This window comes from Stegodyphus dumicola, chromosome 6, assembly GCF_044657685.1.
Source record: "Stegodyphus dumicola isolate Sdum_Otavi_A_Nest chromosome 6, ASM4465768v1".
In the NCBI taxonomy this organism is placed as follows: Eukaryota; Metazoa; Arthropoda; class Arachnida; order Araneae; family Eresidae; genus Stegodyphus; species Stegodyphus dumicola.
In genome coordinates this window covers 72315422-72331122 of record NC_140773.1, presented here as the reverse complement: position 1 = coordinate 72331122, position 15701 = coordinate 72315422, and the positions used below count along the sequence as shown (strand labels likewise).

The following is a 15701-nucleotide window of genomic DNA, read 5'->3' as shown; positions in this document are numbered from 1 at the left end:
AAATTACTTAAAAAGTAAGCAATTCTATATCAAAGTAAGTAAGATATAGCCTAAAAAGTTTTTAACTAATTAAAATAATGCTGCAATTGTTCATAAATGCTCTAAATATTCAGTGGGTTATGTCATAAATTAAGATAATCCTGTATCAAACATTTCTAAAGTTCTTATAAAATGCTTCAAAATAAGTTTTGTTTTAAACGTTAAAAATTTTTTTATGCATTCACGCTCGAAATAAGTAATCCATTATAACAGAGCAACCATTATAACAGAGCTCCTGGTATACTAAATACCAGAAGCTCTGTTATAATGGTTGCTAGAATATTTACTTTGATATCTTCCACGGAGTGGCATTCGCATCATTTTCGTTAGCTTGACTTGTTTGAAACCGTTTTTTTCTATTAAACCACATTCATAAGGAGGATATTGTGATCATAGAAGGAACTGTGTGTCAAAAAATTGTATATAAGTGATTTGCTTCTGATGACAAAACTTCGAGCTTTTTTGCTTAAAATGCGGCGACACACTGTATGATCGAAGATACACTGACTCCGTTTGCACTACAAAGCAAACGACATTGTTTCGGATTATATCATTCGATATGTTTTCTTTTTACAGAGAAGACTTCTATTGTGATATTCAAGTATTAACAAATTTACCGCACTTGACATGATTTTTTTGCCTGAAGGTTTTGGACAGAGAAATATTAGTGAAAGTAAAATAAAGTCTTTATGTCTTACGTAATGACAGTATTTGATGAGGTTGATGTATGACTTATTAACATTACGAATGTAATAACCCAAAATTAGAAAATACTGTGATAAAGAAATTTTTACATTTCAAAAGAGTTCAAGATTAAAGATATTTTACAATATATAATTACTACAGGAAGTGGGCTTGTTCCAGCATACATTCTAGTCACCAAAACTAATAATAAAGTTAAATATTAAAATACTGATGCAAAACACAGTAGCTTATGTAAAATATCCTGTGTTTCGTAATTTCGTTTTTGTGAACCGAAGAATTATATGAGGGTAATGCTAAAATTTGAATCGCGAAATATGCGTCTTTACAAACAGGTAATTTAAGTTTAAGGTAATTTAAGTCTCTTTGCTAAAGCTATGAAAAAAATTAAAACAGAATAGCATTGTAATGCCTATTTGTTGATGATAAAAAATCCCTGATTTCAATTTAGATTTCCAATTTCCTTCCTTTCCGAAGACGACTTTAGGAAATAGAAGGTTACTCAATTAATTATATGACTCAAATAATAAGCAGAAAATTTCAGAACATTGGTTAAGAGCTTGCAAACTGCTTGCTTATTTTTCATTGTTATGCATGAATGTCTAGAGGCTTTAAAGATAATTTTATTGCATACAACAGTTTTTTTTTTTCTTCAAATTAACTATATCCAAGCCAAGCTTCATGATTATTAAAGTTTCAATAAATTAGCAAATTAAATATCTCTTAAATGGCGGGTGTTAGACTTTTAATTTGTAGTTAAACCAAATCAAATGCGCTTTTACTACGACGCATTTTAATGAAAATATATGAAACTTAAATTTTGCCTGGTATCTCTACAAAGTTCTGTTTAGAAAGGTGCTTTTTACATTACTTAAGAATTTAAAAAAAGCATGTTTTCTAATGCAAAATTCCTCCTCACTTAAATTCATCTCCACTTATAGTGCGGCTGGAAAAACGCACGAGACCCGGTCGGTTAGAGCTAAGTGAGGATGAATGATCCTCCACAATACTTTATTTCAAGTGCCACCATATAAATGGTTTTTGGAAACAACTTTATAAAGTGATAAATCAATTTTATTCATACTGGGTTTCGAACCACGGAACTTCCAACTTTGCAGGTTGGACGTACTACCTCTTACACTTTAAGAGCATTTATGAGTGAAGCCAATAATTCTTTATAAGTTTTAAATAAGATACAAATGGCTTACGAAATTGTTAAATTATATCTTTCAATAAATTTACCGTAAATTTTAAATAAAATAATAATATGTAATGCCAGTTAGGAAATGTAGTATGATATGATTTCCTCCAAAACACATCATTTCGAAACAAAATCCCAAGTAATACAGCTGATTATTGATCACTGGATATTAATCATGCATGTACATAATGTAGTTATTTTCTTAATTTTTAAAAAGCAGATGAATAAAAGTTTACTGCGTTCAAAAACAAATCACTCAAGTGAAAAATCTAGTACTTGGTGGAAGTTTTTAAAATTTTAGAATATCTGCATCGCTTATCCTATCACTTTTATTATCAATAAAAATTTACCACTTTATTACATACTTTAAATTGCATACACTTTAATTAAGACACAATAACACTTTGCATACACTTTGTTTACCTACAGATGAGTTCTGCAGCTAATTACAATATACGTGCAGCCCTCTATTTTGCTCATAACCAGTATCAATTTCAAAATCAACTGTTTTCCGTTTGTATATCACAAGAAGAGAAATTGTAAAATATTAACTAGAACTAGAATTATTCATCATATACCGTTATTTATTTATAAGCTATATGCAAAAAATGATGATTTTGCAACACATCATTAATATAATTTGTAAATAAACCGCGTAAAATAATAGTTTAATTTAATTTAACTAATATATTGGAATAAAGTCTCTGATTAAATAAAGGATACAATACAATGAAGTGCCATAAATTATGGATGCTTGAATAATAAGGAATTGCTTCTTGTTTGGCCTTGATAACGACTGCCTCATTGTTATAGCCTGTTACTTTAAAATAGGCATTTCAAGGTCGTAGCGACGCTCTCTCATTTACAATCAAAACGTGTGTCGTCATTACCTCTCAAAAGGAATTAGAAAATTTCAGCAATTTGGAGGATTCAATCTTTTTTAGCAGCAATCTTTGCCTTGGTTGTAGGTCTTAGTTTGAAAGCACAAAATGGCTTTGATGAGCCTTTTATAAACTATATGGTCTATACAATGTTGTTCCGAAGTTTCCACAAATTAGTCAAGAATTTTGAAAATGGATGATGTTCTTGCATATCATTTTTTCAGAGTATTCGAAACATGTTCAGTGAGATTTTATTTTGGGCTCCTCGGCGGCGATTTGCGCAAAGAGGAATCCGTGGAATACTCCTGGAATATAAAGTGGTAACCAACCGGGATATGTGCTAGAAACAATTATCTTACTGGTACACTCTATTTCCAGCCTTGTGGTGGAAACCATGAAGAGCAGATCGCAGATCTATAAGTCGCAGATCTACTAGTGTAGATGCAGCGAGGGTCTCGATACAAATACTGGATTGCTGGATTGGATTATTTAATTATGGCAAAGCACACGAGGGCTATCTGCCTAAAGGGAGGGATGCCTTCGTGGAGGACTTTCTAAGGGAAACTAAGTATACACGTTACACATGGGGAAAACCACGAAAACGCCCATGCAGCCAGCCCGTTCGCGGGATTCGAACCTCGGACTGAACTACCAGTGTTCAGTGTCTTTATCGCTCAGCCGCTGGTGGGCCCTCGATACAAATACAATCTCTATCAAAGATTTGCAACAGAAAGCCCTCCTGACCAACTCTGTGTACCATGAACTTAAAATTATAACTTGATATGCTGGATCCATGGCTTGCTTCATTGGCACCACAGTCTTAGCTTAACATCAACGCGACGCAGTCAGAATCAAGATTCACCATTCCATTCTACTCACTTCCAAACACCAGTGGTTCACTCCTGGGGTTCTGCGGCTCGTGCAAGACATTAAACCTGAGGGCAGACAATGAGAAGTGCTATTCGTCGATCTTCAGCTTTTGAAGGCCATACGATAAAGCGATGGCTACATAGCCCATATATTGATTGTCCAACTGGATCGTTATTCGTCTGTTGCATATCTATTTCTATGAAACGTATTAAACTAAAGGTACTATAGTTCGATCGTCTCAAGCGCAACCCGACTCGTCCAAAAGGGGCGGTATTACTTGCTGCGACGTGAAAAGTCTTCTCTTCTATAAAAGAAGCTATGTTGGAGAGAAAGAAAGTCCCCATCCTTCCACCCTATTTTAAGAATAATTCTGTCCGAATGGCGCATGCGTGTTTGCGCTCATGGTCGCGGATGAGGGGGTCGAACTATACTTATGCAGCCGAAGAATTATGCAAATAAACAGAGTCGAATACATAAGCGTATACGTGCGTGTCTGTGCAGCTGTGATTGTGAAGGGGGTATAAGTACTCAACTGGTTTTCGGCGATTTGTGCGCTAGTACTCTTTCACAGCATTCGCCTCGTTTTTCGCAATACTATAGTAAATTTTATATGGTATTACGTAAAATGAGTAGCACGAACGTATGGATTACGGAATGAGATGGAGAATTGTTTCTATAACGGAGGCAAGTCAATGGAAAGCATAGTTGGCTGCAGAGTTCACTCTAACGCCCAGAGTCGTCTGCAATTTGTGAACCGTATTTCAAGGACAGTGAATCCATATCGAGAAGATCTGGACAAAGATCCACAATGAGCGTCGCGATTTGGCACTTTCAGCGCGACGACACAAGACTGCTACAAATTCCCAGCTCTCACATGAGCAATATGCTGCTACCGGAACCAGAGTTTTTCGGCCTATAATTGTTCGAAGGTTTCGTAAGATAGGACTGTATGCCAGAAGACCCATTATTTGCGTTCGATTCACTGCAGTATTTACGACAGCGCGTTTAGGGTAGTGAAGACAATATGCGTCTGGCAGCAGACTTCAACTGAGCTTCGTGCTTTTTAGATGAGGCCAGATGAAATCTGGGCACTGATTCTTGGCGTAATATTACCCCTCTCTCATCAGGAAAAAGGAAGTTGTAATGGTTTGGGCAAGCATTTTGTTAAACGAGCGCACAACTCTACAGGTGTTTGACAAATGCTCCCTGGCTGCTATGAGATAGAGGGAGGCGATCTTAGAACCCTAAGTTCGACTTTTCAGAGCACAGTTTGTCTTGAGTTCTTATTAATGGACGCCAACGGTCTTCCACATAGGTGTCGGTCGATGATTACCTGGAAAGTGAGAATATTTGCCGCATGGTTTGGAAAACCAGACCTCCTGATTTGAACATTATAGAGTATCTATGATGCTCTTGGGAGAGCAATTTCTCCACGCCATTTCCTTTCGAGAACCCTGAGTTTAACTCCCTTACTGCAGGAGGGGGATCGACTGACACTGGGATTTTTTAGCCGCCTCCTGTCCAGAATGCTGGCCCGCTCAATGATCTGCTTGGCTGGAAAAGGGGACCATATCCCATATCCCACATTAGACTCAGTTTTCAGTTCGATATCTCAGTATGCGGATTTTGGACATCCCTGTACTATGAGCTTTACTGATAATTATACGTATATAAAATGACTTTTGAATGGTATATCTCTTTCGTTATAAATGTATGCTCAAACCCAGTTTAATTAAAATATATCCATTAGTTTTCAGAAACTCGACAATAATGTGCAAAGTCTCTTAATTTTACAAACGAGTACATGAAGCCTATGGCAGCGTTTTCACATGCGAAGACATAAAAGTCAGTAGCTGTTAGGTTTGCATAATGCTGTTTATCCATAATTCAGTGGCACTCCAATGTACGAGATAACGATTACAGACAAGAATTAGGAAAAAATTAAGAATGAATCACCTGTGTTCTTCGCTCTCTGAGCTATCTAGGATAGGTTCCGTATAGGCGATAGGAAACCATCCTACCCTAAAGAAGAAACATTCATAAAAATTAGGTTCGATAAAATGTTTTAGTAAAAATAAAATGTTTTAGTAAAATTGAGTATATAATATAGAGAAAATAAGAACCTTAGTCCTTGGAATTAAAAGTGACACTAAGGATATCATTAAAGATAAATAACTTTTATATCTTAACTAATTAAATTGTTCTTTTTAAGATCTGCACTGCACTTTCTTTATCCCCTCGGAATTCAAAATTCACGATCATTTTCCACAAGACCATGCAAAACAGTTTATCTAAGAAAACAAGTTTTCCTTACTGAGAAACAAGATATTCCTTTGGAGTCTGAAATAAACTACTTAACTGCAGATGAAAAAGACGATATTAACGATCACTGAATTCGCTTCTGAGAAGGTAAATAATATTGTTCATCTGCCAGACAAAATTGTTTAACTGCATTCATATTTAATTGTCGTGTCATTCATTCGTTTTCATGTCGAAAAATGTTCAAACCGGTATTTAAATTCACAAAAAGTATTTGTAATTTTATAATGAGTTACATACAGCAATTACGTTGCACAATTGATTTTGTAAAATTATCGAGCATATATATATATACCTGTGATTCCTGAGATTTTCACCATACTGCCATCCTTTATTCCTTTCACCTATGAGGACGATTACGTCACCTTCATGAAAACTGAGCTGATGTTCGCCACTAGACAGATACGAATAAAGAGCCCTCACATGATAATTGGATGACTTAGCTCCTACAGAAGCCATATTTTTGGCTCTCAGCGAAGAACCTGAAATTAATAAAATAAACTGTAAATAAATGTTAGAAATTACATTTATTGAAATAAAACTTTAGTTACATTACTTATCTCTCTTACATACGAAATTTTTGGAATTAATGAAGATTAACTGTATTGAAAATCTGTATTGCCTGCCTAATGCGGAGCTGACAGGGACGTTATATAGACTAGTGAATGTAAACGCAAATATGAAATCGTAGAATTCCGAGTTGTCCCTTCGCCTGTAATAGTGCTTCAGTACCTTTAGTTCCGAAGCTTTGTGTGGAGTTTCTGCAAGACTGAACCGCCTCAGTATTGAAAATTGTGCGGCTGTTATTAAATAAAATTCGACTGCCTTTTTCTTAGACAATCTATGATGTAGCAAAAGGAATCTTCATCTTTTTGGAATAGGAAAAAGGAAAAGAAGTTTGTTGTCGATCTCAAAAATAAATACAATAATTGGCTTTTAAACTCTATTAGAACTACCTGTTCTTCCATTTAGGAATTCAGAAAATAACGATGATATCTCGATCCGAAACTGAACTCTGCAGCCAACTATGCTTGCCATTGACTTGCCTCCGTTATATCGACAATGCTGCATCTCATTCCGTCATCCATACGTTCATGGCTACTCATTTTACGTAATACCTTATAACGTGTCGTTATTTCGTGAGACGCAGTTGGATCAAGTTATCATCGCTATTTTTTGAATTCCTAAATGGAAGAACAGATATTCCTGATAGCGTTCAAAAGCCAATGATTGTACTTATTTCTGAGATCGACAACAAATTTCTCTTCCTTTTTTCTATTCTATAATTCCTTTTTTCTATTCTATAAAGATAAGGTTTACTTTTGCTACATCATAAATTGTATAAGAAAAAGGCAATCGAATTTATGTTTGTGCTCAGGCTACAAAAGCACGTTTTACTACAAAATACTAATCTGTACGTCTTCATTTAAAATGCTAACATTAATCAGTTTACTAAAAATACAATATTTGTCAAATTCTCAAAGGAATTCCGTATGATGGTGATCATTGTATTGTTTGAAAAAGTGCAAATATTAGCCAGTGAAAATTAAAGTAATGGAAATCCTTCGTAAATAAATCATTTCCTATCTATTAAACAGATTTGAAAACTAGTATATACGTTTAAGTAATATATATAGTAATATATTTTGTCTTCATCAAATGACGGATTGTGTAGCATGCGAGTTTCATAGCTTCTTTTCCATAAAAGCATATAAAACTAAAAATCAATCCCATTTTCAAAATGTGAGTTAGAAGAAAGGAAAGAGACGTTTCCTTCAAGTTTCATGATCAATTTTAAATAATTATTATTTTAATGAAAATTCATGAAAACTGTAATAGGAGTTACGAATTAATTGTAGTCTCTGAAAAGTTATTCACTTAAAAGATTACTCAGAGAAACTTTAACTCAATTTTTAATTATATGTTTGAGTTATTGATTTAGTTGCACAATCCGTCTGTAACGAATTTACAAACTTACAAAATTTAATTTCCTGTGAAATTTGATATAAAAGGAGCGCTAAATTTGTATCCGATTGTAAAATATTTTCTGTGCTGCTTAAAACTTAATTCCAAGAAAGGTTCGCGAAATTTTCTCTAGACTACCTTAGGTATGCGTATATATTTTTCTCCATATTCCTTATAAGACAGAATATTCCTTCGAAACTCTTTGGCCCAGAAGAACGTTTTTCGCACTTCATAAACACTTGGAGCGGTTTTGTCACAGAAGAGCAGTTCCCGAATTTCAAAGAGTGTTTCCGTTTCACTGTATAAAGCATTTTCTCCCTGGCTGTTGCTTGCCTTCGTGGTGTAAGGGTAGCACACTCGGCGCGTATTCGAGAGGTCCAGGTTCGAGTCCCGGAGAATGCATTACACATTTGTCGTGCTTCGTGCTTCAAAAATTCTAATAACTCTACAAATGAAATAGTTATCCATTGCGCTAACGTAAATATTCATGATCAAAACAGTTATTTTGACCATTAATATTTTGCCGAAATATACCTCTAAAAACATTACCAGTCAGAATCAATGTTCCAAAAATTTTCTCACAGTAACCGACTTGGTGGATATATTACTGGTATCAAAACACAGATTTAAAACCTCTCAATCAGACTATCTCACATTGAATGCAGAATTCGTTGATTTGTCAACACTGGATATTTCATACAGTCTTTTGAAAGAAGCAGATAATCAAATTTTCTGTATTATAAATCTGGCAGACGAAGCCGAAATTTTGCAATTTAAACAAAATTTCGTTAAAAAATGTTTAACGTTCTACAATTAAATCAATAGATAATATGCTCATAAAGTAAGGAAATAAAGTTTGCCCGTGATGTTATTCAATGAAGTTTGATAAAGTTATCAGGCAGAAAAACTAAGCAAAAGAAGTTTTTTTTTTTTCATGCTACTTATGACATTTTCAAATCATGAGAATTTTCTTTCTCGAAACTGCGAAACTTCGTAAACGAAGATCTTTATCTATTTTTTTAAGGTAACATCTCTGTCGTAATCCTGTAGTTATCATTGTCATTCTATAACAAAATTTGTGACTAGTAACTTTTCCCAAATATGTTTTTACTTCGGCTTAAAAAATGTGTCATTGAAGATAGGAGAACTTTGCAGATAAAATCGACCAAAATAGTAGTAGATACGGTCAGCCTATAAAATCGGCATATAAACTAAACTAAATAACTTCGGCAGAATCTTTGAGCTGAAAATGAAAAAAAAAAAAAACCCTGTATGTCAAATGAATCAGATAATTAATAATTAGAATATTAATCTAAGTTTCTCATATTTTAGTTTAAATCTAAATTTAATCTAAATTTTAACATCGGCTAATAATGTCGGTTTATGGACTGAAAAATAAATCTGCCAACTATTAAAATTAATCAGTCAATTTATTGGTTAATTGGTGATAGAAATCGGCTCATTAGGGAAGTTATTTATGCGTGATATAGTTTCATGTTTTTCATGTGGAAAATCTTACTGTTGTTTTGGACAATAAGATTATGAAAGAACTCTGTTCATAAGAAAACCTTCAATAACTGATATAGGCACATTACTTGCTGATATGCACCTGACTAACTATATTTTACAAATATGAGATTTCCCAATCGATTAACAAGATCTGTACCTTAATTTGGCCTTTTTAGATCAATGTTTCTCGAACTTTTTAATTTGTTCTCTTTGTTTGAATTTTTTCATCTCCTTTATTTTGGGGGGGGGGCGGGAGGAATAAAATTAACTACCCTTTTCGTATGAACTTATATATTTGAATATGTAGTAAATACACTTGCGTAAAATTTACTTATTGATATAAAATTATATAAAGTTGTGTAATAAATCTTAATATCTAACTAAATTAATTAGAATTTTCTTACTTTTTTACAAAAGGCTTCAAATGCAAATAGCATGTAACATAATATTTCGATCCTTTTCATAATAAATATTGTATTTACACAAGTCATATAGTAATAATAAAAATAATAGCACAATAAATTATTATTATAATAGTAGTAACAATAGTGTTACAATATTTAACTTTTGGATTCGAAAGTTAACATGTTACGAATACAGCATTACGAATAAGATTTATTAAAACAAGTAGTAAATCTGCATGTTCAAACATTTTATGGTACATTTTGGTATTTGATCAGAAGCTGATATACAATATTAAAACTTGGTTCCACTGAATGTGATACAGAAAATCATACTATATAAGGGAAGAAATACAAAACGTGATGCTGTTTCTGATGAGTTTATTGGCCAAATTATATATAAATATTTTTATAATATTAATATGAGAGTACTGCTGCAAAAACATCTGGATAATACGAATTGCCTTAAGAAAACGGAATTTTCCGCAATGAAGTTATACTGCTGTAGAAAATACAGAGCATAACATCTATCCATAGACACTGGCCGACATTATATGGTTTTCAGACGACCTATAAAGATGGCGAATTAAATCTTCAGTCAAAATCTTCCTATAATGAAGATAAATGTAGCTGGTCAAGAAAGTCTGCAAATGAGGGATCGTTAATGCAAGTCTTGCATTCTCAAAACATTAAAAACTCTGTACTGTAATATATAATTTTAGCTTGCAATGAAGATAAAAAGCAAAGTTTATTTAATTACTGGAGGATTAAAAGATAAAGTATTTTTGTAAATACATAAGGGATGATACTATATTTATATTTTTGTCTTTGTGTGATATATTTTTAATAATGAGTTCGTTTATAAGCAAATTTTCTCTATCATTTTTACAATTTTTTATTAAGGAATTTCAGTGTATTAATTAGTGAGAGGTAAAAGCTAAAGTCATACGCCACTAATGCATGTACTTGTATATTCAAAAGCATAAACACATGCTACTCCTTGGGTTATTCTGAAAGCAGAGAAATCTGTTATTTAAATTGATTTATTGATTTAGATTACATTAAACTCAAACTTTTGTTAAAAATTGAGGAATACTGATTTAAGCAAATTTAATGAAACAAGTAGCTCTCAGGCATTAAATGGATTTCAGACGTGTGGAACACTGGAAATAGGATTATTAATTTCGGTACGATTACTGAATTCCTAAATTTCATCTAATGAAATGCGAAAACTGAAAACTGGGATTAATAATTATGCAATAACACAGCATATTAAAATTTAGAGAAAATTCTGTCTTAGACAGACACTAGTTTTATAAAAGAAATTGCATGCACTTTCAGGACGACTGACACAAGTCTATCTTAAGAAAAGATAGATGACAGTTGCTTTGGAATACATTTAATATTTTTATAAATTCGACATCATCCTAAATTACGCAATATGATCATATTGTTATGATGCGTTTTTATTTTATTAAGAGTCTTATTGTCACCTATAAGTTGCTCAAGATCTTGATGACGACAGAAGCTACACTTATCTTCTTGGCCAAGATGAATTTCGTGGACATGATACGATTCAAATCAGCAGGTTTATGTAAATTTTAATCTAAAACGTTGCAATATGTTTTACTTTGTTAGCACCATGCTTGACATAAGGAATGCTTAATTTAATACACGAGTATATTGTACGCACCGTAATCGCTGGAGACAAGACTTGCGCTTGAAGAAGTGAGATTGAAGTCTGATTTTGCTCTGGACAGGGGACGTGGATACGGAGCATCTTCGTAATCCCTGAGATCTAAGTAGCTGGCATCTATACTTTGAGTCTTCCTCATTCCCACTGTGGGTGATGTTGTGCAGCTCATGTTCTGGCAGGACATGGGACTCATCACTATGGATGAACTGGCATATTCACTACCGGACTAAAACGAAAAGAAACTCAAGAAGAATTTTGAACTCTAAACTGAAAATTTAATTAAGGCTGATACAACGGAAGGGTGGAAAGTTTTGAGTTTCACAATGAAGATGTTGTTTGTGCCACAGTTTCTGATTATGATTTATCTGCACAATTACTCCCTACATGAATGCACTTATGCATTCCGTGCTGCACTTGGTTTAAAGCCATGTTACAAAATGACTTGCCATGACTATTACATCCCAGAATGACAGCCTCAGTAATCTGATCATCCTTGTTGAAGTGACTTAAAGTGAATTAATCATAGCACAGACAATATGAAAATCTGAAGGGCTAAGGTTAAGTGTGTAAAGTGGATGAAGGAGTGAGTCAAAACCACAATCGACCAGAATGTCAAATCATCTCTAAAAACTCCGAGAAGAAAGCATGCCAATTTTATAAAGCATGTCATGACTCTGAAATATGTCAGTTCCGTATAGTTTGGCACAATGTGATATAAAATTCCAGCTGTCTACAGAATTTTGACTACCTAACTGTTAGCATAAATTTAGGTATTTTGCATAAAGAAACTCGAAAGGCATACGAAACGAACGTGCGCCAAGTTATATATTGGCGAGAGAAAGTAAAGCTCGTGTTGCAATGCAGTATTTGATTTTCATCCTAGCTACTTGTACCTGGCCAAAGGTCTAATCCAGTAGTACTTTCTTCTCTTTCAGGTACGATGGCAAAGTATATTCCTGTTTATTTTTCTTATTGCCTCATATAGGTAAGCCTGGTGATTTAGGACTGATGATGATTCTCTGTAAGTTATTCTTTTCAATACTTCAGTGTTTTAATGTCCGTGAACATTATTACTTTTTGTTATGCTTAAGTTAAGCCAAATTATCCTATTAAATAAAGATTTCGTAGTTTATCTTTTTGACTTATGATTCTTTAATTCTGTGCTTGAGGAAACGTACTCATTACGCCTTCAGTGCTAATGCACAACCAACATTAACGCTATTTTTTCCCTTGAGACTCAAAACCTTTCATCCTTTCTTCATAATCTGAAATATTAATAAACAGTTCAAATCACAGTAGAATAATTAAACATAACTGATTTTTACAATAAATATCTTTAAACTAAGAGCAATGAAATAATATTTTAATACTTCAAATATAATCTTAGATTACAGATATAATAGAAGAATAATATAAGTTCTCTATCTGTATTGCTTGCGGATGTTGTTCAATGGCAGATTAAAACAAACTATTCTACTTTTCAATCCGACAAACTGCAATACATATCATAACGTATATTACGACTTACAGATAACCAACATATTAGGATAATTAAAGTTTTATTGTTAATCGCGAGTTGAATCAAACATTTCCGTTTGTAATCGTTTAATTTTATTTTGAGAAAAAAAGAGGGAATTCTAACAAATCTAGTAATCATAACAACTTGTCAAAACAGTAAAAGCAAATGCTAATGATATTAGTATTAATGGGACACAGTTTTATAAACTTTTTGAGTCAAGTTAAAACTTAGAAGGCGTCGATTTTAAGTCTGAAAGTATGTACATAAAAGAGGAAGAAGAAATTAATGGCTATAGTTCCACAGATAACTTACAGTTCCCATCGCAAAATAAATTTAAACGTTTAATAAATTTTTAATCCATTTTCTAATCATGAAATCATTGCAACAAATATATAAACTTTCTAACTCCTAAAATTAGATGCTGCTTAGGTAGGTAGAAAAATTAGATTTACACCAGCTCGTACTTTGTGACACAGATTCCTGATGGCTATAAATCTGATTTCAAAATCTCGCTCTGGAAAGTATATAAGAAATGCCGTTCTTATTCACGAAATTTTAAAATATAAATCTAATTTCCTAGTGCCTTAAATCTGATAACTAAAATACTTTTCATTTAAGCTAAAATATTTCCAGACTAGTAATTTTAAAACACCACACTTTGTTTGTTTGAGGGGGGGGGGGAATCGCACGAAACAATTTATGACATTTTACAGTGGAATTTAAGCTGCAAGCCTTAGAAAGGGTACCTTTGAGAGAAATATTCTGATAAAAATATACATATATCAGAAATAATAAATGTGAAATAATTTGTAAATTTTGTTGCAGCCCATTCGCAAGAAAAGCTAAACACAAACACAAAAACGTGCGTTCAGTAGCTGTAACCACTTTTAGTCATTACTTTGCAACGGAGCTTTTTATACGACTCAATCGTTATGCGTGCGTACATATTAATACCAGCAATTTTCGACAATTAAAAATTGTAAAAGTTCAAAATTCGTACATATCAGGGTCTTTTTTTTAAGTTTTCGAGGACGCTAGATACTAAGGTGTAGAGTAACTAAAGAATTATTACAAACGGAAATATTAGAAATTAAAGTTGATGATAATGTATATTTTCGTCAAAAAATTAATACGAAACGTCTCATAATAAACATATACATATATTTCTGGAAATCAATTACTAAACAAGCAAGAAAAAATTTTATTTTTCCCGAGTTTGCAATGGCCACAAAAGTAGCTGACTAAAGGAATTTTTATCGCTGTTATTTGAACTCTAAAAGAGCTTTCCAAAATAACCTATTTTCTTCCTCTACTGTATAAACCATAAATATTTTTTTTCACCTGATGCCGATATAATAAAAGCGTTTTTAAGGTTACCTTATACATTAATAAATATCAGGGTCCTTTTTCCCACTCGGAAAGCGATAACGCTGAAATTCATTACATTCATGTCAGAATGAAAATTTTTACAACTGAAGGTATGAATGAAGACTGCAGATATGATAAAAATAGCTGTATAGCATTAATATACATTGCGTCCAAGGAACTTCTTAGCCAGTTTTTACTTACGCAATCGTTACACGTAGATATATACTTCCTATTACATAAATGTTTCAAATGAAAGAAATTTTAAAAGTTTTGGCATTTTTAAATTTAAAATACAAACACGCTTCTAAAAATCAGGAAGTATACCTTTTCATACCTTATATCGGTTATATACTTACAGTTATGAAAAGGTTATACTCATTTGAAAAAAAAAAAAAAAAAAAAAAAAAAAAAATGTGACGCTTGTACGAGAATTATTGACTGTATTTCATTCTGAAGTTGGAATATCATAATAAGGGGCCGTACACAAATTGAAAAGCGAAATGTTTGCTTTTCACGCAAATCAAAATCAAATATGGATTTAGAAAAAAAAAGTTATGTTACTAGAATAAGTGATAAGTATTTCGTAAAACAAGTACTGATAAATGCAATTTTTTCCCTTACTAAATGGAAATCTTATTCATTCATAGAAATTTATAAAACTTACGTTTTGGAAAACACTGGCAAACTTCAATATTGGTACATAGCGAATTCATAACATTATTTGCAGCAATTCAGAAGTCAAACAACAAAAATCAGCGTTATATTTACCAAATTTTCACAGGACTAGTTTCGATGGTTTTACCGAACCACCATCTTCAGCTGCAAAACCGCAAATGAACCAGATAGGAAATAATGATTAGATAAGATAAGAAAGCCTGGACAAGAATAAGCAAGTGGCGCCATCTGTTGGTAAAAACAGAACTAAAACATAATTTCTTTAAAGGCCGAAGGCAAATTTGGATTGGAATTAGGAATCGAAACTAGTCCTGTGAAAATTTGGTAAATATAACGCTGATTTTTGTTGTTTGACTTCTGAATTAGTATTTATTCGGCGTGTTATTGTGTCTTAATTATTTGCAGCAGTTAAAAATTTAAAACATTTCTTGTTTAATATTTTTTGAATGGTTGCTGGATAATAATTCTAAAGAAATAAAGGTCCATGAGCTATTAGTAACATAATTTTGACATTTGAAAACAGAAATTAATTGTGTGAAAATTATTTCGGTTTGCC

At 32.8% G+C, this 15701-nt stretch overlaps 1 protein-coding gene across 2 annotated transcripts in view; it reads right to left on the bottom strand.

Annotated features, from left to right (window-relative positions):
* Positions 1-15701, bottom strand: part of LOC118191452 (BAR/IMD domain-containing adapter protein 2-like) — a 509223-nt gene that overhangs the window by 49514 nt on the left and 444008 nt on the right. For both annotated transcript variants that reach the window (XM_085818518.1, XM_035362253.2), the window contains exons 10-12: positions 11581-11809; positions 6308-6494; positions 5650-5715 (exon numbers count right to left, since the gene is read on the bottom strand). In XM_085818518.1, coding sequence (XP_085674644.1) covers positions 5650-5715; positions 6308-6494; positions 11581-11809 — 482 coding nt within the window. The remainder of the gene's footprint in view (positions 1-5649; positions 5716-6307; positions 6495-11580; positions 11810-15701) is intronic.